Source organism: Harpia harpyja, chromosome 6 (genome assembly GCF_026419915.1).
Source record: "Harpia harpyja isolate bHarHar1 chromosome 6, bHarHar1 primary haplotype, whole genome shotgun sequence".
NCBI lineage: Eukaryota > Metazoa > Chordata > Aves > Accipitriformes > Accipitridae > Harpia > Harpia harpyja.
In genome coordinates this window covers 2,610,443-2,638,023 of record NC_068945.1, presented here as the reverse complement: position 1 = coordinate 2,638,023, position 27,581 = coordinate 2,610,443, and the positions used below count along the sequence as shown (strand labels likewise).

The 27,581-nt window shown below is 39.8% G+C and overlaps 1 protein-coding gene across 3 annotated transcripts; it reads right to left on the bottom strand.

Annotated features, from left to right (window-relative positions):
- Window positions 1–1,477: 1,477 nt before the first annotated feature.
- Window positions 1,478–19,067, bottom strand: NUP50 (nucleoporin 50). 3 transcript variants are annotated; one of them, XM_052789463.1, is made up of 8 exons: window positions 18,856–19,065; window positions 16,107–16,185; window positions 14,881–14,964; window positions 12,000–12,195; window positions 10,040–10,702; window positions 8,969–9,047; window positions 7,794–7,912; window positions 1,478–5,597 (listed from the first exon to the last, which is right to left on the bottom strand). In XM_052789463.1, the coding sequence occupies exons 2-8, from the start codon at window positions 16,173–16,175 to the stop codon at window positions 5,395–5,397; spliced, it is 1,413 nt and encodes a 470-aa protein (XP_052645423.1). In that variant the 5' UTR covers window positions 16,176–16,185; window positions 18,856–19,065; the 3' UTR covers window positions 1,478–5,394. The 3 variants fall into 3 exon arrangements, with proteins under 3 accessions (XP_052645423.1, XP_052645424.1, XP_052645425.1); XM_052789464.1 differs by lacking the exon at window positions 18,856–19,065 and adding an exon at window positions 18,442–18,546; XM_052789465.1 differs by lacking the exon at window positions 1,478–5,597 and adding an exon at window positions 5,637–6,359 and having other exon boundaries at window positions 18,856–19,067.
- Window positions 19,068–27,581: the final 8,514 nt, after the last annotated feature.

Sequence of the window (27,581 nt, the reverse complement as noted above, 5' to 3'; positions counted from 1 at the left end):
TCCTTTGGCTTTCAGTTTTGTCTTTAGCAGGAGATTGATTACAGCAGGTAACCTGTCTGTCGATGCAGTGTTTGGATCATGATTAAAGTTTACTTCTCACCTTCGCTATGTTTGTGGCCGATAACATGTACATAGCCTTTAGCTTATACTTGATGTGCGTTTCAGATGAATCAGTTCCGACTTCTGTATGACTTGGTTGCTATAACTGGTCTGCTCTGTTAGGAAAGAGGCCGATTTTGATGAATGCAGACTGTTCTTGGGGGTGTTGCATTTTCTTAGTTTGGGTGTTGAGGACTTGCCGTCTTCTGCACTGTTACTTTTGCCCCTTCCTGTTGTTCAAGTGGTAAAATCTTTGGTGATTAGCAAAGCATTAAGCATTTGATGTCCTAGATTGCCCCTGCCTGAAATGAATAATAAGCTTGTTTCTGCTCTGGAGGACTGTTACTTTGCTTTCTTTTCTTTATGGCTGATGAAAACTAAGGAGACTCTGTAAGCGGTGTTGGCCATCTTTTTAAGAAGGAACTAGATGTCCAGAAATGTGGAATAATGCCAACATCCCAAGTGCATGAAGTTGTTTTTTGGTTTGGGGTTTTTTGGGGGGTTTGTTTTTGGTTTTTTTTTAAGAAAAAGTACTGGGCAATTTAAGTGGAAATGTGGTGCTCTTGATAGCAACTGCATCCTTAAAACTGCAACATAAGCTCTCGGTTTTCCCAATCGTTGTAACTGGGGGGATGTCTAGATCATCTTTGCTAACCAATAGTCGTATCCTCATGCAAGAAGTAGCTCCCATTTGTGGACCTAAAGTGGACAGCTCCAGAACTATAAAGAGAATTAAGGTAGGGCTAAACAGCGTAGTAGTGGCCAGTAGCAGAAAGTACAGTTGGATGGCAGGTGCTCGTGGTCTCAGCAGTTCCCAGTGCATTGGAAAGACGATCTACACTTGTCATAACAAGTCTGTCTTGATCTTATTCTCTGCCCCCCCCCCATTTGCCAGACTCACAAGCCACGGAAGAGAACAATCACTTTGTGGCCTGGCTTTAGGATAGCGCTTTTAGGCTAGATCTAGAAATATGTTCTACGTATGTCATCAGGCAAACACAGATTACTTTTGCTCTTAAATCTTTTTAATATTGCAAGTGGAAGGATTTTTAGAGGTCGATCTCTACAGTCATTCTCTTAGCATGCAAGAACTAGTTTTTCTCTCTCTCTCTGGCCAAAGGCAGCCCTGGCTCCTGCCGCTGAGCTCATTCAGCTCACTGACCTTGAAGAAGAAAGCATTTTTGCTGAACTGGCTCTTAGCGATGTGACAGGTTTGAAAGCCGGCTTGAGGAAGGGGCAGGGGAAGACATTGCTTCTTTTAGCAGCAGTAAGGCTGGGCACAGGATTTTCTAGGCAGTTCACCTGGAAGCAACTTGATTGTAAAGTTCATTTTATTAATACAGTGTTATACAGTCAAAGTGAAAGGGATACACGAGACAATCTCCCATTCATTTATTCACATTTTCCATGGATTTTTGTACACTTCCTCAATGTATTAGAACTAATGAAAACATTGTTACATGACAAGTTATGTGAAACTTAAGTATCCACTGAAAAATTCAGAGCAGTTTGAAATCTATTAACAATTAACAAATTGTCACATTCAGCATTTTCATTGGATTTATGCTAGCTCATGCCACTTTAAATTGTTTAATGTGAGTTAATTTCTGCACACAGGCACCAGCTACAAAATTTTAGCAAATGCAAATAAGTTAAGGCATCAGAAAGAAAGTCTTTAAGGACATTTTAAATGTTACAGTGCTGCAAAGGGAGCTGAATGGAAGTTCTTAACAGTAAAGCGTACCTCCTAATTGGTTTACGTTCTACATGTTCATTTGAACTGTAAATTTCATTTACGTTTTCACATCCATCAACCAAAAGGAATTACAGGAACACCTGTTGTGCTCCCAAATAGATAATTTTAAGTACATTACAAAAAAACCCCCCGCATATAGCCATTTAATATTTCAAAATAAAATTCAAACCAACTGTAATAATCTCCCTTACAGATGATTCTGATAATTAAAAGCAGCAGACATCTTGATTTTCTATTTTGGGGGGGTGAGAGGGAAAGGAAAGATTTCTACGCAGCCAAAACTTCAAAATCACAGCAGAAGGAAGAATGTATGATCCATTAAGACACTCCAACACCTATGTACAGCTGAAACAGTGAAAGCATTAACTCAGATTAGGAAACTTGCATCTTTATTATCAGGTATCTGGTATCCAGCTGTTAAATATATTAAGTATCTACCAAGATACAGGAATGCCTCACTAAGTTGGAATTCTGATCAAAATTCCTTCCTTGAATAGCATGTACCACTTTGTAACAAAGGCATTAGTATATTGATTTCTATGTTCTCCACTAACTTTTGCTTTTAACTCATTTTAGGCCTTTATTTCTATGTAATAATCTCTGGCTTTTTACAGTATTTATGTACTTTACTATTTCTTAACTAGAAACTGAAGGATTATCAAAAATTTGTTTTTATAACAGTACTAGAGATGGATTGTGCTTTATAACTGAACACCAAGTGAAAAGTGCACAGCTTCCTTTTCCTGCTTCATAGTCTAGATAATTGCAGGGTCACTATCAACGGTGTTGATTAAAATCTCTAATTTGCAGTAAAATTCTTCCCTATTCTTTTAGTGGCAACTTTCCCAGTGTAAAATGTTTAAAATCTTATGTTTATGCATATATTTGACATACTAATTAACACAAGATTCACATTATATACCTTCTCCTAGCTTTACTGATAAATACATACATTGCTAAAGAATTAAGGTGTCTCATCTCAAATAGTCTTTACCACAGCTAATAGAAGGTATTACTTGTTACCATGGATATTGTAAAGTTTAATTTTTCCAACCCAATTTATTGCTCTTCTAATTATTTTTCCTTACACTCTGTGCTCGCCCTCAGAATGTCCACCCTTGAAAACATGACAGAGATGCACTAGTCATTATTCAGTTTGCCAGCTTCAGAATTAGGCCAAATACGTGTGTGCAAAACCCCAAGACTGCCTCACTTCAGAGGCAAATCAGAAGGATGCACGGGACGTTCAGTTTCTCTCTCGCTTGTTCAAGTTAGTTGGTCCGCGTTTCAGTGGATGAAGAAACAGTTACATAGCCGTGAGCTTTCAGAAGTAAACCAAACACAAACCCGAGACCACCGAAAAATCTGTACAGAGCTGCTCTTCAAGTGGGATGCGTAACAAATTGCTTACCACACCCAGCGCTCCGGCCTCAAAACCTTTCTGCATGGCGACGTGTTTAAGACACTACAGTCAGAAGACAAATGCAAAATTAACTGAGCCCTTGGACGTTAAAACCTGAGCCTGTAATAAACTTTTCAGGCAATGTTCTGCTTTTCATTCATACGCAATTAATATGCATGCCTTCAGCTTTTGGCCTCCAATTTAGGTATCAGCAAGACTTTTTTAAAAAAAGCACATTATTTTGAGGAAAGTAATGTCACTTACTTTTAATGGTTAAGCACTGAGCCAGATGAGAAAAAAAAGGCACCACTTTATCTTTCAAATATTATTTGAAATATAATCTGAGCTCCCTTTACACTTGAGTGTCAAAAATGCAATTCCTGTGACCTCAGTGTAGCTGAAATGTAAGCGAAGGCCTTTGTTTTTGAACTTTGGTCAAGAGGGCTATAGATCCTATAAAGTTTTTCCTCCTTTTAGTGAAGAGGGGGAAAAAAAGGCCATAACCTGGATTGTACAGTGATTTAGGACTAAAGGCAGGCATTTGCCCCCATCCTCCCCAGCCCCATCCCTGCGAGCAGTGGGGAGCAGGGAAGATGTGCTGCATCGAATCAAATGGTGCTACTCCTTTTTCCCCACCCACACGATGCCACTACTGTGGATTTCCAGGCCCCCTGTGAGAATTGCATCATGCTGCTTTTTTAAAGAATAGGATTTTTTTCCTTTGTGCCATATTAGCCAGAGGCAGGTTGGCATGCTTCTTCCATCTCCCTGGAGCTGGTCAGTGTGACAGATCCAAGAGCAGTTCAAGTCTAATATTACCACCTAGCTCTTGGGTAGTTCCCAGAGCTGAAAGTGAAGCAGAAAAACAACTATTAGGGAAGGAGTTTCCAGGAAACAAGATTTGAAAAAGGATTAAATAACCAAACACAGTCTGATAAATTTGAGATGGAAACTGAGAACAGAGTGATGTTCTGATCCACAAATTATTGCCACACAGTTCATTTTAACACAGCTGAAAACTAAGTTATAAGTTAACCCAGTGCTCCCTACTTGCAACAGAAAGCTTGTCCCTAAAGCTGCAAACTACTGCCTAATGTAATGCAGTAAAGCACTGTAGTTTTAGCACATGGGAAAAATAATTACTGATACACATTTATGCATGTATTTCCTGGTAATGGCCAGAGGCAATATAAAGATCTATAAAAATCCTGAAATTTGTTTGTGAAAAGAGAATCTTCAGAAAAGTACTAGGAGCAAGACGAGTACAACAACATTTACAACTCTGCCTCTGCTGGGTTTCAGTTTTAGCCCAAGGGACTAGGGAAGGAGTACCTCGGAGGACCTGTTAATGGAAGTGCAACTGCAACCCTTTGCCTCTGACTTGTCAGAAGTCAGCGAACGCCAGCTGTGGTTGTGGTCCAAGATGAACAGTCTTCCAGTTGTCTGCTTGTACTATTGCACATCATTAGCTTGTTGCTACAGTAAGAACAGAACTGACAGTTCTTCTCTAAGAAACACTACTGTCAACAAGACTACACAAGCAAATTTTCTTTTAAATATCTGGAGATGCCGTCTCCGAGTCCCAAAAGCACACAAGTCTGTAAGAATTAAAACACAGTATAATATACACAATATCGTTCTTGGGGTGCACTGGTGTCACCAAGTTTGAAAAATTAAGTCTTACCAGAATATGACAGACCAATTAAAATTAAAAATCTGGAGTCCAGAAACAGTTTCAACAGTTAAACTTCAACATCCTCCCCTCTCAAAACAGGAGGTTGTTGCATTGCACTGCAGTCTGTGAGGAAGCTCTGGTACCATATTTTTGTACTGATTTCAGTCCATTCAGTCAAATCGATCAGTGTTAAAAACATATGCTTTAATTTAAATCAATGTGCTTTATCCAGAAGAGGTCCTGCATTTAGATACTGAAAAATGAGGGAGCACAGTCCAAGACTTGTGTTCTATTAAAGCTTTTATTAGCTAGTTTAGCTTTTCCTCACAGAATTTTTCCAGAATTCCTGTAACAGTTCTTAATATCAGAATAAAGAGTTAAGTGTTCAAGTGAAGTTATGGAAGAAAAAAAAGAGCAGCAGCAGTTTGGCAATAATTCCTCAAATCAATGACTGCAACTTATTTAGGCCTCCTTTTTCTCCAGTAAGATTTTGTGCAACTCATCTGCATCCTCACTTGTTTTCACCCTTATTAACATAGTGACAGGAACAGCTGGATTCTTCTCATCAATTGGTGGATTAGGAACACAAACTATAAGAACATTGTTTTTTCCGGTTCTTGTACATGGCATCTTAGGTGGAATTAGAACATTCAACAGTATGTTTCCTGCATACGAGGAGGAAAAAAATTACAATTAGCAATTTTTCAGCTTTTACTGCAATACAGATGTTAGTATATTTACTAAATAGGGATTTAAGTTTGTATTCGGAAGGAAGGCAATTCACAAATGTCACATATACTTGTCTTATTCTTTCCTAAGCATCTGCTCATGGCCACTGTTCTCACAGATTTCTTTCCTCATTAGGAACGAGGAAATCTCTGGAAAGACTGTGTCCTCCTCTTTTAAAGGGAGGAGTCTGAAGAATATCAAATTATAGTAGGGACACGCAGGAAAAAGGGAAGGGGACAAGGGAGAAGCAGCAAATGAGGAATCCCATCAGAGTGCTTAGTTTATGCTTATGCAAGTTACTCATTCTGACCATCAAGCACAGTTCATAAGCAGAAGCAAAAAGTTAGCTTTAACACACATACAGACATGTTAATCTAAAATTGGACAAACTATGGTAGAATAAGTACTTTGTATCTTCACATCATACAACACATCTGATGTGGTCTACCACCAGGTTACTAACAGCAGCTCTATGTCAACTTGTTAAATTATGTAGTGAGTTTGAGAGCTTCAGTATTAGTGGTCTATTAAAACAGTTGCAAACAAACTCAAATCTGCTTCCACAGAAGATGCACACATTTTGTAAACCTGGTAAATAGTTCAGAACACGGTAGTAGTATTTAGGGAAAAGTCAGTCTTCGCCTTCCTTTCCAGTTCAGTTTTTCAACACAGTGAGATTTTAGGAAAGGATTATAGCACTGTGTGAAGATAGCAAAAAGGAAAGTGTGCATCATTATGACTGCAGCAGCTTCTAGAAAGCAATGCTTGGAAACACCAAGCTGAAATGTCTTAGTGTATGAGCTGAAGAAAAAGGAAAGATTTCCTAATACATCACCTCAGATGAAGGTAGAGGGAATGTAAATCAACATCATGAAAATTAGCATCAGCTGAGTGAAAATCAAGACTTGTGTTAAAGACTAGGTAACTTGGAGAAATCAAGTTTTCATCTACTCTATTCAACACATTCAAATCCCCAAGGAAACGCTGAAAGCACTGCCAACTCTGCCATACATCTGCCTTCAGTTTTATTGCTAAGAACTGCCCTTTATCTGGCAAACCTTGTCTCCACTGAAAGTTGATGATTTAGAAGTGACTAACACAGGAGCTGCAATCTCACCAGGTATTTGAAAACTGCCCCTAATGGGCCTGCAGAGACTTCATATACACTCACTGAGTGCACTATAAACAAAGTGAGGTGAGATTTACCAATGGCCTACAGTGCAGCATGGCTTTAGTTCTCAGGTCTTCTATAAGCATAATATTTACTCTTTTATGGAAGTTGTCAAGTGCACATGAGCCCCACATGCAAGTTTCTTGAAACTGGGTACTGAAGCATAGCAAAGTTTCTCAACAATGAGTATTGAAACATTGATTTGCACAGTTTGAGTGCGTAAACACTTGTCATGGTTTAACCCCAGCCAGAATGTTACACCTTAAGAACTTCAATACATCAATTCCCCTTAACTTCTTAAAAGCAAAGAAATGGTTGGGGATTTTTCTCTTTAATTAGCTGTATGTGTTAACATTCATCTCAAAAGATATTCTGAGGGAACCATCACACTACAGTTACTCTAATTCTGTAGTCAACCTACCATTTGTGATCCAACTGAAATTAGCTAAAACACCATTCAACAGTGGGACTTCAGCATGCATTTTAAGAGCAATGCATACAGCAAAATCCTGCGTGCCTGATCTATAGAATGATCCCCTTTACCCCCAAGTACAAGGGATGTCTGCCTACATGGCCAACTATTTACATATTCAGGATGAATTGCAGAGAAATGGCAGTTGGCCTGCATTTTAGCACAAAATTTGTTCCTCTTCATTCATCACACCTGATACATGTATACTTCACTGTCGATCTTAAGCCACACTTCAAATTAAAAAAGGGGTGAGGGGGAATGAATACCCAAACATACACCACAACTTTTTTACTTCCTTGCACTGCTTCATGTGCATTATTTTGTAATACTCATTAAAGGCACCCTACTGATTGTTCAATACTTGAATTTATTGAAAAAACAGTAGAAAGGTTTTCACTAATCAGGTCTGTTATGCTGTGTAACAAAAAAATCCTAGTGCTCAGCAGGGAATTTCACATCAGGACTTGCTACTAGAAGAAATTTACTTACCTAAATTGGTATCTGCTCGGACCAGGAGTTGAGTTTTTTCATTTCCTGCGGGTTTTAAGTGTAATGTTCCTACACCTTTTTCTTTAAATTCATTATCCTTTTTGTAGAACAGTTTGCACCTGTGCAAAAAAAAAGCCTTGTTTGTGCAGTTGTGCAGATATGCAGAGATTAAAAACAAAGATATCAAAGATATCTCCCAAATACACACACACACACGTATATATGTATACCTCTGACTCACAGTAAGCCAATAGTTTAACAATAATCAGGAGTTAACATGATGCGAGTAGCATAAATCTTTCTTCTTGACCTTGTTTCATGTGCTAACAGATAGTACGTCCAGTTCAGAACAAGAAAGTTAATTCTTTCTTTCAGTATTGAAATAACAACGTCATTTCTTTCAGGGAAAAGTAAAATACACAGTAACCTGTACTCAGGGTCTATAAGGAGTAGTAACTGTAAGCTACTGTTTAGAAACACTAATTACAAAACCATAAGAACTTGCTGTATCATTCTAAAGTTATAATAGGACTTTTATGTAAAATTTAAAAACATTTTTTAAGCAAAGCTCTAATAAACCTAATGCCATTCTTCATAAATTAGTGTGGACCTTCTCTCAGATAAAGCAAATGACTTTTTGCAGAAGAACAAATTCTGTGCTAAGTGTTGAGCAGACATGCAATTACTTGGACTTACTGAACATGCTTTGAAAAACTGCTTCTAGTAGAGCTAGTCTCATTTTGAACTTCAAAATACAACTTGTTCACTCCTTCATACAATAATCAGCATTTTCCAACTGAAGAGTCTTATTTTAGACTATGCAAATAGCTGAGCACCTAACTGATTTTTCAGAAGTACAGTATGTTATTTCTGTGCTACAAGCCCTAGGCAGAAACATCATCTTCATTTGTAAAAAACTGATCGGAAGTAGAACGCAAACTAGCTGTTAGTGTTGTGTCCAAGATACACAAGAATTTTAGTAAGATCTTACACATTTTTGTTCTGTATTTTATGAGTGGAACTTCATATTCAATATGGCTTCCTAACAAGCTGTATTAACGACAAAGTCCAAGAACATATACATCATTAATTATGCACTGCAGTGATGAAGAACAGCAATATGCAGGTATGAATTTTATTCTCCAAGTTATAATTCTATTCACTATTCCACTTACTTCTTTGAGTAGAAAGCATCATCCTCTTTTATTTCATTAACAATGACTTTTGGTGGCTCTTCCTCCTCCTCTTCCCCTCCTTTAAATACAAAGTTTTAATACGTTAATGAGTATATAATCTGGAAGGTAGTTTTGGCATTGTATTAGAACTAGCTTATGCATGCTGTATTTGACATATACATGTGTGGCCTGTCAATGATTGCCAATACATGTTTAAGTCAATGTGGGCTCTGAAGCAGCTTCAGCTACAGAAAAAAGTCTTACTTTCTTTTTGTTCAGCCACACCCCTTAAGCAACTTTGTGCTCATCTTCAATTTAAATGGGATGAAAATACCCAACCCCCACCAAACAATCAAACCCCCAAAATATAAAGCTTAACAAGTCTAACTAAAGTCAAAACCCTCTGTCAGGGGGAAAACAGTTATAACAATTCAAAGAAGAGTCTCCACAAATGGGTACAAGTAAAGCATAATAAATACTTCAGCAGCCAGGTTTGATTTCGGGGAAGGGAATTAGTGGCAGGAATGACAGTCAAGAGACAGTGGCAGGATTATGCCTTTCTGGTCCCTCAACTGCTAGGATTTCTAACAACTTACTGTACTCAGCTTCAGTAAACAGCAAAGTGTCAGGTAGCATGTAAATTTATTGGCCTTACAGTCTATTACACAAGTTGTATGAAATTGTTCTGTATCTTACACATTTTGCTGAGGGCATCCCTTGATAAACCCATTGGGAAAAGCAGCAGGATTGAAATGTCCTGCAGGCTCAAAGATGAACACAGCAGTTGCTTTAAATTTCATCATTTCAAGTCTTGTATTCAGCTGGAGAATTATATTCTATTACAGAAAATATAAACCTGACACAAATACATAGGTTTTGATAAGCATATACTTTTAGTGTTACTTAAAACAGTAGGCAAACCAGGTATTTCCAGGTAAGTGGTACAGTTTTGCACTTTCAAATTCAAGCACAATTATGATCTAGTTCAACTTAGTATTACTTCATCTTTGCAGTATTCTTAAGTAACATTCACAGCTTACCATTAAAATAATAATTTTAAATAGAATTTACCTTTATCATCGCTATTGCCACTTTCTGTCTGAGCTTCCAATACATTGGTGGATACTGCAGTGACAGACTTAGCCTGGTTTGCGTCTTTTCCAAACAAACCTGAATTCCCAGGAGAAAATGAGAAACTACTAAGCGTTCCTGAACCAAGGGAACCCAAAACAGAACTGTCGACACTCTTGCCAAAATTAAATGAGACAGTTGACGTAGATCCTAATGGTGGATCTTTTTTTTCTGATGCAGCTTCAGGTTTTTTGTCCGAGGTATCCTCAGTTTTGTTGTTGTTAAACAAAAATGTTGATCCTTGCTGTAGCTTTGAATTCCCAAATGTAGAAACTGACTGAGAGCCGGGTGTCTTGTTGCTTTCATTTTCCGAGCCACTATCACTACTGCTTCCGTGTTGCTGTTCAATATTTGCTAAATACTTCTCATAGTCTCTGAAGATTGGTGTCAGGTCGCACAGTGGGTTTGTGTTTACATGCTTAACTATCCAGTCACGCACAGAACAGTTTAAAGCTGCTAACTGCTTGTGGTAAACACTAGAGCTACAAACTTTACTCTGAGCATAGCCAGATGAGGACGGTTGACTGCCACCATTAGCTTTTGGGCTTGCAGCCTTTTTCTCGGTAAATGCAGTAGTAGTAGGACCATTTGACATTGTGGATCCTATTAGAAGAAAAACAAGGTTTAGAACATTTTTCTTCCCAGAAAGCAGAGTTCTCATAAAAGCCTAACTAATGTTCTCCATGTTTCTTTATGAAATCACTTATTCTTGCTCAGTTATGTACCTCCTCTTGGATCACAACACTGTGAAACATAGTGTGGTACAAGTAAACAGGCAATGCTGTAAGCAAACACCTAAGCTCACTAAGTTTAGAGAAGTTAGTTCAGGGACAGGCAAACTAGATGGACCACACAGCTGTATAAAAAAAGTCTAAAGAAATCTTGTACAGAATAACATTAAAAAACTAGAAAGTTTCTTATTTCACCTAAACCCCCAAAATCTTAATTCAAGCTTTACCAAGCTATAACAGTTATTAAAACAAAATATTCAGTTATCTCTTGCTACTTGTGCTTTAAAAAACTCTGCATGCACTAGCCCATGATTTTGCACATTTTTGAGTGGTTTCTGTATAAAAACCATAATAAGCAAATTAAGAAAATCGTCATTAAATATTTACATTTCTCCTAATTTAGTTAAGATCACTGAAATCTAAGTTACTCTAAACTTCAAACTCCACCATTTCTATTCTGTGGCATGCCGACTCAAACACTGTGGCATGGTTAACATTTCTGCATCTCTAACACAAAGGGATAGAACTAGTATTCTTCAGGGACTACCAAAGCATGAGACTAGTTAGACTTGCCAAAATATTTCAAGTGTCTTAAAATGCAGGTATAAATGTAACAGATAAAATCCTAGTAAGACTGTTTGCAATATAAGATGTACAGGGAAAAAAAGTTAAGACTGTAGCTATGCAGCATATATTTACCAAAAACTGCAAAAAATACCAAAAGACGACCTTAAAAAAAGAAAAAAAAAAATCACACAAAGAAATTGCAGTCCTACTAAATGGACAGTTTCCGTTAGCTGCCTTTTTTTTAAATTAAATTCAGAGAATTGGGACAATTATTTAACTGGAACATGTTATCAGCTGTTTTATACTATTCAGAGTGTCTTATGCCAATGTTTTCCACTCCCATTTGTGCCTATAAAGCTTTTACCTCCAGTATTAGATCAAATATGAATTTAGTTTCCACCTCTTAAAACTGCACGCATTTGATAAGTTGTCCCTCCAGCAGTCTCAAACCTTTTTAAGAAATCTTACAAAGAGGAATAAAGTCTCAAAACCTTAAAACAGAACTACAGGGTTTTCTGAATTTGTTTTTTCACTATTAAAACAACCCTACAGACTTTATGCCTGAATTTGTTGATAAATATGTATGCTTATTTAAAACTTACCAAATGCTGATTGTGTTTCAGAGGTGGTCTTTAAACTGCTGAAAGAAGGAGTGCTAGAGACACTACTGCTTCCATTAGACAGCCCTTCTAAAGGCTTTATTCCTGCACCATTACCAAATCCGCTGAAGGCACCTCCTCCTTTTCCAGAAGGCAATATAAAGCCTTTAAACCCTTTAAAAGCTCCTCCACTTTCAGACTGGGGAAAGAAGAGGGGGGGGGGGAAAAACAACCAGTTACATACATCTCATCCACAAAAATCCTATCCCCACTTGATGTTCCATTTGTTTTACCCTGGTTCAGTGTGTCACTTCATACATTATTCTAAGTCAGCTATGTAAACCAAGTTAATAGCTTCCTTATGACACATATTGCTACTATTTTTAAAGGACTCGGATGTTTGGTATGAAAATAAACTAGATCTAGGAAGTGGATACATAAAACTTGTTCAGAGCAGCGGATGTGTTTGACTACCTATTTAGACATTCATAGCATCTTGTCTTCTTTAAATAATTACATACCAATATATAATTGCAGGCTTATTTTCAGCAACTTTTAGCATTTACAACCGCAATTAAGAGTCCAACACTTCAAGCCACTCATCAAAACAGCATACTTTGTAGTCACCTATGTAACGTTTAAGTGATTTACCCAAAATATTCCAATGGGACTGGTAGAAAAAGCAAAGATAGACTGTACTTGATAACATAATATGTATGCTTTCTGCAGCCTTTTCCTTACTGTCCTGGTTTCGGCTGGGTTAATTTTCTTCTCAGTGGCTGGTACAGTGTGTTTTGGATTTAGTGTGAGAATAATGCTGGTAACACACTGACATTTTAGTTGTTGCTAAGTAGCGCTTATCTTAAGTTAAGGGTTTTTCAGGTTCCCATGCTCTGCCAGCAAGCAGGTGTACAAGAAGCTGGGAGGGAGCACGGCCAGGACAGCTGACCCGAACTAGCCAAAGGGATATTCCACACCACAGAACGTCATGCTCAGTATATAAACTGGGGGGAGCTGGCCAGGAGGGGTGGATTGCTGCTCGGCCATCGGTCAGCGGGTGATAAGCAACTGCACTGTGCATCACTTGTCTTTTCTTGGGGTGCATTTCTCTCTTTTTTTTTTTGCTTTTTTTTTTTTTTTGCAATTCTCCTCCCCATCCCACTGGAAGCGGGGAGGAGTGAACAAGTGGCTGAGTGGTGCTTAGTTGCTGGCTGGGGTTAAACCACAACAATTCCCTAGTTCTGAACACTATCTTTACAACCATATTGCTTTATGGTATGGTTTCTTACATGTTCTTAAAAGATATAGTGTGATTAACACACAAACAAGCACTGCCACTTTTAGGTACTACATATACCATCTTTTGAGGTAATGAGCACTTACTACTGGAAGTAGACCTTTCAGGGTCTCTGGAAAGCCATCAGAGGAAAAGGAGAATTGCTTCTGAGTTTCATCTACTTTTGCCACTGAAGAAATAGCAAAACTTACCAATTTTAGGTTCTATTCCAGTATCTGGCCTTGTAGGTATAGGCTCTTTTTTTTTCCCTTTATGCTTTACTTTTTCCAGTGCAGTCCTGTTTCTCATTTCTGGGTAGCTATTTTTATTCTGTCTCTCTTTGATCAATCCTACCTACCTCCCCCTCTGGACATGCAAGTTGAACTGCAGTCTTTTTCTTTGCAGCATTCTGCTCGCTCCATTTAGGAACATGAGTAAATTTCAAGTTTACCTTTTTGTAAATATTTCACTGGTTTCTTATGCAACCTCAGGTGTCCTGCCATCAATTCTGCTTTTTGGACTTTGCCCAGCCTATCCTAGCTCTTCCTCCAGCTTTGATCTCTAACAGCTGACTCCCAGCCTCCTGACAATTTCTGCTACAATCACCTGGTCCCCCTTCTCAGTCAGTTCTGGTTTTCCCATTCCATTTGCCCCCGAAGCCCTCCTGTTCAAGTTGTGGTTTATTTCTTGCATCACCTCTTCCCAGTACAATCCTTTAGTTAACTGCATTCTCTACCACATCTGTGGTTAAAACTACTATACGCCAAAGGGGGATAGGACAGCTTCCTTATTTACATTGCTTGGACAGCAGAAGGAAAATCAAAAGCACAGGAGAAAACTATCTAGCCCCTAATTATGCCTAGTCCCATTCACTCCAAAAGCAATCTGAGTGATAGATAAAGTTTCTGTTCTATTTCAAACATGGCACATGCCCCATTGAAGGAATGTTTCACAAAGATATATACAACAAAGCATCTGTCAGGCATTTTTGAAAGGACTACAGTTTGGTTGGACTGGGTTAATACTTTCACAGGGACTAAACGTGTCACAAAGGCCAACTTCCTTTCAATTTTCAATTTGTTATTGCAAAGAGTAGGTGGCACTAAAGCTTTTCACAGCAGGGGCGGGGGGGGGAGTAGCAGCATTCTTAACAAAAGACATGTTTTTCATTCTCAGAACAGCTTAGTATTTTGGCTTTTACTTATTTAGCCTCTGAAACATCCCCCAGCCCTCCAGTATGGGTAACTAGTAACTTTCGATTTCCAGGCTTCCATCTCTGCAAAAAATGAAACTGGAGCAGCTCGAATGCTGTTTTACATCTGTAGATGACATCGTGTCTGAAACGCTTTGCATTTATACTTCAAAATTACACATCTCTCTTCACCCAGTCAGTACTAGCATTACCCATTTTTCATTCTAGCCTTACTCTTGCTATGGAACAGTAAGCGGAAATTAATTTGCATGTATGAGCTGACTAGCTGCATATACATTCTACACGATAGCTTTATACGGTATTATTACAAGCCGAAATAAGTAAAAACCTGAGCACGGATGTCGTATTTTGCAGCTGAGTCAAACTATAAGACTAATGCTCAGTGATTACATTACCTCTGATCCAACATTTCGGCGCTTTGCTTTTTTAATAGCTCTGTTCTTCAGGACTTCTTCACTGGCTACTGAGAATGTTCCCACCTTTAAGAGGAAGTTATAGACTCATTAATGAAACTCTTGAAAGGCATAAAATCATCACAGCCTGAAGAGATGGCTGAGATCAGTTTTTGAACACAAATGTAACACTGCCCCCTAACAAGTAAGGGAAGACATAAAAAAAAATAGTATTGTGATTAGCTTGCCAGCTACTTGGATATTAGTTGATACTTTCAAACCTCTTGTCTTTATTGTTCTGCATTACATTTCCCTTCATGCAATCTCAATTTTGCTACGACAATAATTCAGGATTTTTTTTTAATTTTTGTTTTTTAAACAAAGACGTGAGATGCCTTTGCTGAAGGTAATCGGTCAGTATTGCACTGTTACAAACAATTTTCAGTTTGGAGAAGGTATATTAAGATGTATGCTGTAAGTCAACCTCCTGCAGTCTGCTGTAGTTCAAGTATTAGCAAAGGCAGCTAATGACTAATTACTACCCTGTAATAAATGAGGAAATTAAGTTTTCTTATATTCAAATTTCTGGAAGTGTACTGTCAGTTTTCCTTCTCACATTTTATAGGCCTAAACATTTAATAGTTTTAGTAGTACAGAAGCTAGCACAGTTTGTTTAGAGATAATATATGAGCCATAAGCAAGTTTGAGACGCTAAATGTGAAAATATCTTTTTACAATCAGATGAAACATATTATTTGACTGTTTGCTTAATTCCTCTGGCTGTGTAGGGACATTCGGCTAAGTGCTCCAAATTATCGTATTTCTGAAATTAACTATTACTGACCTTTAAAAAAAAGACATGAGACATGAAGAAAACTTATCTCAAGAAATCAAAACCGCTTTTCTTGTGAACTCAATAAACACCCATCACATCTGAAGAGTTCAAAAGCATTATGCATTTTAACAAGCCTGGGATTCCCTTTAGAAACGTAAAGTTCCTTTCCCCTGAGCTGCTGATGTCATTTTAACTGTTAAAAGCTGCTTTGCCATATGGTCTGCATATATTAGACGCTTTATAAAAAGAAAAGAAATCACTTATGAAAAATTATCTTTAATTGCTACACTTTTAACCAATTTTACTGCAGATTTCACCCACGAGATAAATAGCACATGTAAATAACTACCCTACTGCCTGCAGGCGTGGGGGCAGGATCTAATGTGTATCTTACCTCTTCAGCTTCATCCTCCTGATCCCAGTTTCTGTCAGTCAGTTCCTTCTCTGCAATTCTCTTTGCCATTTTTCCACACCTGTGTGGGGGGAAAAAAAAAAAGCATAGAATCAATCACACAGAAATTAATTTCTAAGCAACAGTCATCTTCCATTTGTATTACTTAGAACAAATAATGGGAACCAGAGTTAATATAGAAGTAGGTCAAAACTGGAATGACAGTTGAAAATGAAGTGTGTTTCTAACAGCTGTTGTGGCAGCAACAATCAACAGCACTTGCGATTAAAGTTGTGGTGATAAGCCATATTTGATCTTAAATTTAAGCAACTATGGAATCGTGCAGTTTAATTATGGGGTAAGTTTTCTTTAGCAGCAATGCTGCTAGAGAAATTCCTTGCAATCCCATAACCCATATACCTGGTCACCACTTACTCTGAAGGGCTGCAAAAACCGAAAATACGGAAAAAAGATCTGGTTAAAACATTCCATATTCCACTCCATCTTGCCTCAGGATACCCATGTAAGCAGCAAGAGAAAATTAAGTTGCTTTATAGTATCTAAAATAAATACCGATGAGGACCTACTGAAGCAACTGGACAGAAAACTTGGGTAAGAATGAAGACAAAGCTCTCCTACAAAAACCAGGATCAGTAGAATATTACCGATTAGAAATCTGAAAAATTCTATTACATATAAATCGTATTATTTTTCCTCCAAAGGACACATAAAGCATATCATGGATTTTAAAGCAATTACTGTAAGCAGCCAATCATCATTTTGCGAGTTCTCTGCAATATAAAGAGAAATCAACTTTGGAGAATGAATGCCTGTAACAGTTCTGAGTTCCACTTTACTAAAGTACAACTTATCAGCTGTGCAAAAACAAAGAATGAATGCAGCTATGATATTTTGTATCCAAAAAAACTTGGCAAGCAATCACATTACTCAGATTTTATATTAAAAAATTTTTTTACTAATTATATCATCTGACACTAAATATGAAAACTTTCCAAAGAAAAGATGTATTTTTGTAGCAATTTAAGTCTCAAGTGAGCAGAGAAATTAAAACTCTTCAAAAAAACCCTCTTAGGTTTGCGATTATGACCTGGCCAGATTGGAAAAAAAAAAAAAAAAAAACAAACCACAAATAGTTGAATTTCAGAGCTGAAAATGGGAACAATACATGGTTACAGCACATCTTGTTTAGCAGATGAAGTATTTTTAAACAGAGCAGTAAATCCATCTGCACAGCAGTCTTACAGAGATCACATGTCAAAGTCATGAATTTTGGTCTGACACTTCACAAATAAGGTCAAGTTATTAGGATCTTTTGGAAGTACAGTGACAAAAGATTGTTTTGTGTAAACACTTTCAAATGCCCTAATCCACACCATCCTGAAAGCAGAGGTCCTACCATGCCCTGCTTGATTCTCTGCAGACTGGGGAACTATTTAAATCTAACCCATTAAAAAAAAAAAAAATACAGCTACTTATTTTAAAGTTATATTGGCTCCCCAGTACAGTTTCCCACAAGGGTATACAAACACTTGCAACCAGAGGAAGACAAGACTGCATGTCTTTGGCAGCAGCCAGAGCTCAGAGGCTAGTAAAACCTAGAATTACACCACTGGATTCCACAGAAGATCAAATTGCCACTCTTAACCTGGCCACTGAAGCAGGACAAGCACATTAACCAGAAAGCCTGTTCTCCACTAATAGAAGAGGGGTAAACCTGTTGGCCTTGGCTCCAGGTTCTTTGCACCCACCTGTGTTTACACCACTTCTCCACGTGAATACTGACAACAGAGCCTAACATATATGAAGAGAGGAGCAAGAGAATCCTAGACGAGTTTTCTAGCCTGTGAAACAGGAAGCAACGCAAAACCACCTCTATCTGATAATCACAACCGTCAAGAAGTTCTAGTAGCAAACGTTCTGAAGAGGTCGAGCTGGGAGTATTTTGAGAAACAGCTCTTTTTATTTAAAAAAAACCCGCAATATAGATGTTTTGTTGAACTCCTAAAACCCACCTAGTAACTACAGCTGCCCTAGTTAACGCAGCAGTTTGAGAACAAGACTTGATTTAACGTTTGCACTCCCCAATACCCCCTTATCTACCGTAAGGCTACCAAACTTGCGCTCCTGGAGCGCCCAACCTAAAACCAGGCGGCAAAAGAAGTCTCACGGTCCTCGCGGGACTTCCGTGGTGCGGCGCGGGGGGACACACGCGGGCCTAGCCCTGCGGACGCGCTCCAGTCCCCAGCTTGCCTGGCGAAGCAGGAAACCCCTGCGGTATTTTGGGGTGCGCAGAGCTGCCGCCTGCTACCCGACCCACCTTTCTTCTTTCCTGAGAGGATCTTCTGTCCCGGCGTAGGCTCTTTTCGGTTTAACACACGCACACACGGTCCCGCTTTGCTTCCTTTCCCAAGGCCTGGCCGCAGTCCCCCTCTTAACACCCGAAGTTCCTCCCTCCCACCCGCCCCACGCACGTTACAGAGAAGCTCTGCGCTTTTTTACACGACGGGATGTATTCCTGCCCCCCCCCCCCCCCTCCCCGCCCCGCTGCAGCTCGCCAAAACGCCATCGTCCCCGTCGTCGTCCCCCCCCACCCCGGGCACGGCAAACCGGGCCCCCACGGAGGCGGGAGGCTCCAAGGGCGAACCCCCTCCCTACTCGGCATCCCTCCGGCTTGCAGGCCTCCTGTCTGAGGCCGGCGGGAGAGGAGAGGAGGGGGCTGGCTGGCACTTACCCCCGCGGGGCGGGCGGCTGTCTCTCCCCCGCGGTGCTGGGCTGCGGGGCCGGGGCTGAGGCTGCGGCGGGCAGGAGGCGGAGTCTGCTCGCAGGCTGCCCGGGCCCGGACACCGCTCACCATCCCCCGGCCGGGTCCTCCAGACGCTTTGTCGCCGCCATTTTGTCCCTCCTGAAAGACGGGGAAGAAATTTAAAAAAAAAAAAAAAAAAAAAAAGAGAGAGAGAGAGACGCCGTCCGCCGCCGTCCCCGCGGCCGCCTCCACCGCGCATGCGCCAGCCCCCCCTCAGCGCGGCTGCGGGAGGAGGAAGGGGAGGCGGAGCCGGCGGCGGCCGGATCACGTGGCCGCCGCAGCCCAATGGGCGGGCTCGTCTTGCCAACGGCCGGTTGGGCCGCGCATGCTCCCTTGCGGAAGGAACGGGTCTCGCGCCGGCCGTTCGAATTTTCGTCACGTGGCCGGCGCCTCTCTCTCTCCGTCTCTCCCCGCCTCACGCCCGGCGCGGGCTTGTGTGAGGTGGGCGGGCTGCGATGCTTCACGGCCTCAAATTAGGCCTCGGACCGTGGCGGAGGGGTGTCCGAACCACGCGTGGGCGGGGGGGGGGTAGGTCGCATCCCGCGCTGGCTGTGCCCGGCCGGGCGCTGACTCACGGGGTAGGGCCGGCTCCGGCCTGGCTTACGGCCGGAGAAGTTGCTTGCCAGGCTTGGTGGCTGACTGACTTATAAAGGCCTTGGCTCGGTGGCTGCCTCGCTCGTGGCCTTTTCTCCCTGTGGTGTAATAGTAGGTGGGATTAGTGCTGGTGTGAGGTGGCTGGAGAGCAGGTAACGTTCTTTGCTGTAGTGACAGGCTGAAAGTGGTGACTCGCTAGCGTTTTTGCGTCATCTACAGCCATCGTGTACTCCCTTAGAATGGTGAAAATGAAGGCAGTCGGTTCTCATGCCCCGTCTTAGGTGCTGGTTTACAGCTAAGACTTGGGTTGCTAAGCCTGCAGGCTGAAACACCTTGACCTAAAATAAAACTGTTAAAAAAGGGTAAGAAATTACTTTTACAAAGACCTTACTCTTCTAAAGCATATAAATTCATTAAACGGGGGTGGGGGTGGGGGAAGGAACCCTCTAGCAGTAGATAAGAGGCACTGATTTTTTTATCGTATCTAGGACTCCTAACATTCCTGAAACATAGACCTACTCCCCAGATGTGTTACGTAGTTTTAACCTTCAAACAATGTATTTTCACCATATGTTCTGCTTCTTTATAAAATGTACAAATATTTTGAACCATCTTCAGGTAATAACTTGGAAAACTCATTTTACCTGCCCTCTTGGGGTTTCAGATACACTGTTTTAAAACGTGTCTCACTGCATAATGATGGCATAAGCCAGTGTTATGCCTTGAATTTAAAATTAAATGTTTCCTAAGAATCTCATATCACTTGCTGTCGAAGATAGGATTGTCACAGTGCCATTAAAATTTTTCTCTAACTGGCACTCAGTTGGTTTAGATCCCATTTATGTTTAGATGCCATCAGTGACTCCATGTGTTTTTAGTATTTCCTTTAGTCCAGGAACACAAACCCCATCTTCCTTTAGCCTTTTGTTGCATTGTCTATCTGGCAGCCCTTTTCAAAAGTTCTACTCTTCTGCTTAAAAAATAAAATCCTTGAAATATCCCTATTACCTGTGGTAAATATACCACCTGTACTTGCTCTCCTGCAGGCTCATAATAGTTTAAGGTTATCCTTTCCCAGAGTTTGGGTGCATTCTAGTTTGGCCCTTCATAGTTGCAGCAACAGTCAGAGACGCAGTCTTTCAGGAGAGTTTCTACAATAACTGCTCTTTGCTGCTGTTAGCACAAACAATGCGCAAGGCTCTGTTACTAACAAACACTGTGACCCTATTGTCCGATCACGCAAGGAGATTTATAGATTTTCAGGTCTGTGTTCCTGGACTTTTTTGTCTAAGCCATGGAGGTTTCTCCCTGAATTTCATGTTGTTTGGGTTGTTTAGCCCCCAAACCTCAAAGTTGCTTCCTTCTGCAGGCAAGCTCTCTCGAGTTTCTGCTTAGAGAGCTTTTGTCCCCTCTAATTTTAAAAGACTGACTTGGTGCTAGTATTTTTTGCTTGCTTTCCACTCGCTCTCTTTGAAATGTGGGAAGAACGCCTTTCGTTCTGGCTGTAGCTACTGTTGTATTTAGCTGCTGTCTGACCTCTGTGGTTGCTGGGAGCTGTTAATGGCTGCTCTATTTGTACCCCTCCCAGGATCCTTACACTCTGCACAGAAGTTAGTTCTTTAAGGCCACGCAGATAGCAGTACAACAATGAGTAGATAACCCTAATCAAGCATAATTTGCATAAACATGCAGAAACATTCCATGTTCTCACTATGAGTACTGGATCAGATGGTCCCCAAACAATATGCACTTTTTCATTGTCCTTCCTAGGAGCTATGTTGAGGCTCAGCGTAATACAAAACAAGAAGGGTGTCTGGGTGAGGTCAGTACTATTTACAGGTATTTTTTGTTACCTGTGTTCAAAAATGCTGAGATGAGAATGAAACTGTGTCAAGAGAGATGATAAAGTGGTCAGTGAAGCCAAGTTTCATGTCTGCAGACCCCAGCAGGCAGGCATGGCTGCAAGAATACAAAAGCAAAGAGCCTTAGGCATTCAGAGAATTCTGCAGTTTTAACTAGACTTCATCTGTCCTGCCTTCGCCGGGTCACATTGTTTCCCCATTCCTTCTTTCATATTCTCTTCAGCTCAGTTTCCTTCAGCTCCTGTCCTTTTACCTTTTCCTGTGCCATGCCCCCCATATAGACCCTATTGACTTTTTTTCCCCCGATTGTCTCGTTCTCTCCCTCCACATAAAACCATTAGGCTTTATTCCTTTGTTTTATACCCCATTTCTCTATCCTGTGCTCTTCTGAAGCACGCTGCTTGCAAAGCTCTGTAGGGTTAGTATTCTTTCTTTGAGCGGTGCCTGCCACACAGAGGAGCCCCATTCTTGGTTGGGTTTCAAAGACAAACATAAAAGTGACTAAAGAGAGGATGCTGCACAACACAGTTTAAAGGAGTTTAGTTAAAAGGAAGTTTTAGAAGGCATTTTCTTGAGGTCTTTATGATGGTCATGGTAGAGTAGGATGATCTTACTTCTATGTCATCTCGTAATATAAAAACAGAGGTTCAGCTTATTAAAATACTAGAGTCAGTCGGTGCTGAACACTTAGAAGTTGTTCAGAAGTGCAATTGGCCAGTGGAAATTCCTCCCAGTGGAAGGCAGTGACATAGCTGATGCAACTGAAAAGAGTTTTAAGAATGAGCACATAACTTTATAAATCCCAGAAAGAAAATGAAAAGTGTATCGTCACCTGAGAAATAAAAGGAACAGGCCCTCCACAAACGCAGAGTGTGGAATAACTGGTACAACAGAAGCAGGCTGGGGAGGCCTGGGGGTTTATAGCAGACCACAAGCACTGTTTTACAATATTCTAAGGAATTAGGGCTTGGAAGTTTACTAATGAGTAGAGTCAAATAATTACAAGCCCTCAGGTGAAATACTCTGTCCAGATCTGTTACAGGCTACCAAGGAAAAATAGCTAGCTATTCATCATTAGAACTTTTAATTACCGGTTAATGACAAATATCTTTCAGTTACCTTTTTTATAATTTCTGGAGGTCTTGTCCAGCATTATTCTTGTATGTAGTTAAGGTGTACTTTGAGCAATTTCAAGGTACTGTGAGGATACCCAGGTACGCCTCCAGGCCGATCTGGTTGCAAAGCAAAACGATGTGACAACGTAATAACTGTCAGAAGCAAAATGCCTATGCAAATCTTAAAATGAAGAAAAGTACACCAAAATATATCTACTTCTGTTTCAGAAAGAACATACTGATTAAGAAATGCATGGGAACATACAGCATTTTCATGCAAAATAACAAATTTCTAAAGGCAACCCCCATGTGATTTATGCAAACAGTAGATTTATTGCTGTATTGTCTTCCTACTTGCTTCTGTTTTTCTTTCCATTTTCTTCCAGTACTCTGTGTTCTCTGAGTCAGGGACCTGAACAGCTTATTTACATGTGCAGTGTCCCAGTGACATTCACGGTGCTTCTTAAATAGATACATGCATTATCAGTTCAGTTTATAAAGTTTTTAGGATAGGCAATGTTTTTCTTAGTTTTGTACAGGACCCAGCACATTGGAATCCAGACAGAAGAATTATTTGTGTCTGCATAATAAACACACGTTAGAGTAATCACAAGAGGAATTCTCCACCATGCATACTCTTTAGGGCAGCTTTTTAACACAGTTAATATGGCTCTATATAGGATGTCATTTTCTCTCAACAAGTTATGCTACAGGTTGAAGTTAGCCTTTACTGAACTCATACGTCTTAAAGATTGGAGCATAAACTAGAGCTGAAGTAAATTGGGAAAGGAAGAGCTAATATTTTGGCATAGTTGTATAAATGTGTATTTTTCTGCTCCTGTAAATCAGCCCTTTTGACTACATTTTCAGGAATGGTTTTGTGCAAGTCTCTTGCTGGGTCCCAACTTCTGATACCCTGAGCACTTAAAAACTGACAGAGGTAGTGACCTGGCCCAAAACAAGACGTTTGATGTCTCTAGTCATCTTTTAAACATTCATTTATGAATACATTTTGCCTGGTTTATATACTCACCTTGTAGTACAGTATGGTAGACAATTACATAAAAATACAAAGCTATCTATTTCTAAATAACTTGTAGTGTAAATTGAGTCATCCCTGCTTTATGTCACTTTGTTGTTGTTACATTTCATGAAAGTTATATACCATTTTCTTCCCAGAGTGCTTTCTTGTACCAAGTCTTGAAATATTACCACCTGATGTGTAATGCTTTTTTCATTGGATGCAATAGCACTAAATTTAGGTGTTGAATCGGGTGTGCTAACACATTTGAGCAGTCTTAATCTCAGTTGGCCTGTTCAAAGGTGTGGGTGTTAAGAGGCTCAGGGTCTTACTCTGAGAGACGCCGAACTGAAGTGAGCTCTATATTTGTCATCCGCATAGTCCACTATGTTCAGATGAATGTCTGCTAAAATGATTGCTGTAGTTAGACCTCACTGTAAACTAGCTGTACATGTGTATAGGGTTTACTTAAGCTTTTAAGTAAAAGCAAAAATGAAAAGCTTAAGTACTTAATCCTCTTTTAAAAAAACAAAACAAAACTCCTATTGGCAGTATCCTTTTTAGGCTCTAGCACCACATTTTTTTATATGCTTTTTCTGGGAAGTAAAGAATAAAACTAAATAAGCTTATTGGGTTTGATCACAGCTTGTATAGTCTTACAACTCTGTACTATGATCTTGTTAAAACTCAGTATAAGTAGACTGGATTCAAGAAATAATATGCTTTTGAGAAAAGAGATAAGTGTGTCAGAGACCTTGCAATCCTTTATGTAGTAGATTAAGCCACTTGATTTTCATGGGCACACTGACCTACGTATCAATTTGTAGAACTGGCCCAAGACTCACCCCAGTACAGTGAAAGGTATCAGTAGCGTCCTGGTTGGATGTAAGCCAGAGATGACTCCTATGCTTTTGTAATGTCTGATTATTTTCCAGTGTGAAAAACCAAAGATCAGTACGTGAAAATACTTTGTGCTGGCCTAGGGAGCTGAATTTTCACATCCACGTCAGGCAACACTGATGTTTGCAATCCGTAAGTCCATGCAGTTCTCTTGTGATCAGAATATCCCATTAGAGCAGCTTTAAAATCCTTCCCTTTCATTATTGCAACAGTCTAAGATCAAACTCTACCTCCAGCATAGCCCCTCTGGGGCAACCCAGCACTGCCAGTTAGAGATTGCATCTGATCATGCTCTGGCAGTTAGGAGCTGGCTCCAGCCTCCCGGTGAGCAGAAAGCGAGAGAAGGGGTGTTTGGGGGGTGCCTGCACTCCAGCCAGCCTTGGCTGCTAGCTGGCCCACCGGGTCCCTCTGCCAGCTGGCACAAGCGAGAGCAACCCCATGACTTGCATGTACCCCGCAGACTAGGGGAACCATAACCTGCCCTTAGCAGATTTTGGCACAGGAGAAATTCTAGCCCACGAAGTGTTTGAACTGAGTAATCAAAAAGCATGAGTACCTGCCTAGGTACATTTTTAGTGATGCAGGAAAACCTCCCCAGAGAGTGAGTTTGGGAAATGTTCAGACTGGCTCCAGTTAAAACACCAACTCCAAACATGCGCTGGAGAAATATGGATTCACTCCAAGGCTTGCAGTTGAGCTCTTTGTTCAGCCAGGTTAAACCAAGCTTCTGGTTTGCAGCTACGCTAGAGCTGTATGAAGTCCCATTCTAGAAAATGCTTAATAGTGTCTCGTTCCAGCAGCAAAAATAATAATCAGAAATAACTGTATGAGACAAGAAGAAAATCACCTGGAGACAGGGGTTTGCATCCAACTCTGTCTTCAGCCTGAATGCTGAAAATAAAGACTGTAATTTTGTCTCAGTAGGGGGCAGAGAACATGTAAAGAGGAACTGAAAGATGAATCCAGCGCTGCCCTCGTAAGACACATTCAATTTAAATTGAAAAGGTCACTGCCCACATGATTGCATCACCCACCATGCCCAGTACGTTAAAGGTATGAGGCTTTGACAGGTCATCTGTTTTTACCAAGGGTGAGGCATTTCAGGTGTAGTTTGCTGAAAAAAAGCTAAGAAGTCGAATACAGCTATCATGCTGAAATGTGATAAACAGGAAAAGAAAAAATATCTTTTCTTTTTAAATACATTTTTTATTAAAGTAGATAAACATTTTCTCCACTGTTTGCACATTTTATTATTCCAGAAGTGTAGCTTTTTAAATTGCTTTACCTGTCAACTCATATTCATTGTAACTGAAGTACTCGTAGTGCTTAAGAAAAGGTCCATTTATAAAATGTTCTTTCAATAAGGAATTTTCCAGGGTCACTCAGTAGGATTCTAGGCATTTCCTCATTGGTTTTTTTATGCTTGTATGGTTGGATGTTGTTGCCTGGAAGGTTTCTGAGGAATTCCTAGCAAGTATTTTACTTGGAAATGTGTCTGTTATGTTGTATAAGGACTCCTGATCTACACCATGCAAAAGACTTGATGATTAGAAATATTCAATGCTGTGTGACAACACAGGCGTTAGCACCTATATTTCTGTTGGCAGGTAACAAACTCAGTGTTGATCCAGGGTTAGAGTGTCGTTATAGGTTTTCCTCTTGTCATTGTCTCTGTTTTGCAGTGTTTACCTGATCAACTGTTAAAACTCCAAGTACCTCAAAGTAACTATCTATAAAAAAGCTTTTTTTTCTTGGCTGTTTCTTTCTAGTCCAAAAATTATAAAAGAGGGAATTAAAGGAGTATCTCTCAGCAGGGAATTGGATTTGCTAAAATGTCACCACCAATCTCTTAATTAGCCCCTCAGGATACCATGTTGTCTCTTGGTCCTCAGTGAGAAGAATATGAGTGAATATGAAATGGAGTTTATTCTTAAATAACAAAACTAAATAACTTCTAAATAACAAAAATCACAATTGCAAAGTCAGGGGTCATATGAGAGATCTTTTACAAAAGTTGCATTTCAAAATATTGACTGACTTAGAAATTTGGAAGTTGATGAAAAAAATGAGAATGAAATGTAATTCTTAGAAAAGGATTAATGTTTACATTAAAAATAACCTGTACTTACACAAGAATATCCAAACATTTTCCATTAATATGGCTAAGAAATGGGAAAATTTCTTCTAGTGGTCTGTAACATGTGTTGACTCCAGTTGTTAATCTCGATTCCCTGTTAACTTATGTAAAGTTAGGCCTGAAACCTCTTTCCTGTGTTTTTGTTTTTTTGGTTTTGGTTTTTTTTTTTCAATTCTGCTAAAACCAATGTGTCTTAAACACAGCTGTTCTCCCCAGTGAGGAAGATGTTTGGGAATGTATGAGAACTCACCTTTTTATAATAGTCTTGGAGGGAATGAGCCCAACGGTCATTCCTGTTGTCTCCTAATGGGATTGTCCCTGCTATAAACTATTTCTAGTGTGTTGCACTCATCTCCAGTGCTACCAAGTGCCAAAGATGGCTGTCTAGGCTAGTTAGCACATTTATATAGGTTTCTAAGGGATGATGCATAAGGCATGTTCATCACAGTGCATCAAAGAGCTCTGGAAGACATAACATCCATTTCCCCAAGGAGATAGAGGGTCAGTACAGTAGAGGAGCTATGTGAATTATTAATTCTCCTTCCCTAAAATATTCTAAGAATTAAAATTTCATATTAACTTGAAAAATATTTGTTGGCAAAGGAAGATAAAAATTACAAATAATTGAGGACCAGTTGACATGCTTTGTCCAAAATGAAATTAAATGTTTCCATTCATTTTTTTGTGTGTTTTAGTAATTCTCTTAAAAAATTGGGAAAAGGAAAGCAAAAAGCAGGATTTTTCTGCACTCTCACCTATATTGGGGAGCGGGGCTGATTTCAGTAAAATATTCCTCAACTAATATGCAATCACTTAATTCTATATAATGGATTTGTCCAAAGAAGACGTAGTTGACCAGTTCAAAGTCAAAATTTAAAGTCAGGGCTATATCCGTTCAGTTTCGTTTCTGCTACCTCACTTAGAAAAATGTCTGTGAAGAGAGATTTCTTTGATACCATTTTCAAGATTCTTCTGTACATTATTAGAACTCCACTTTATCATCATTGTAATAGTAATTACTTACT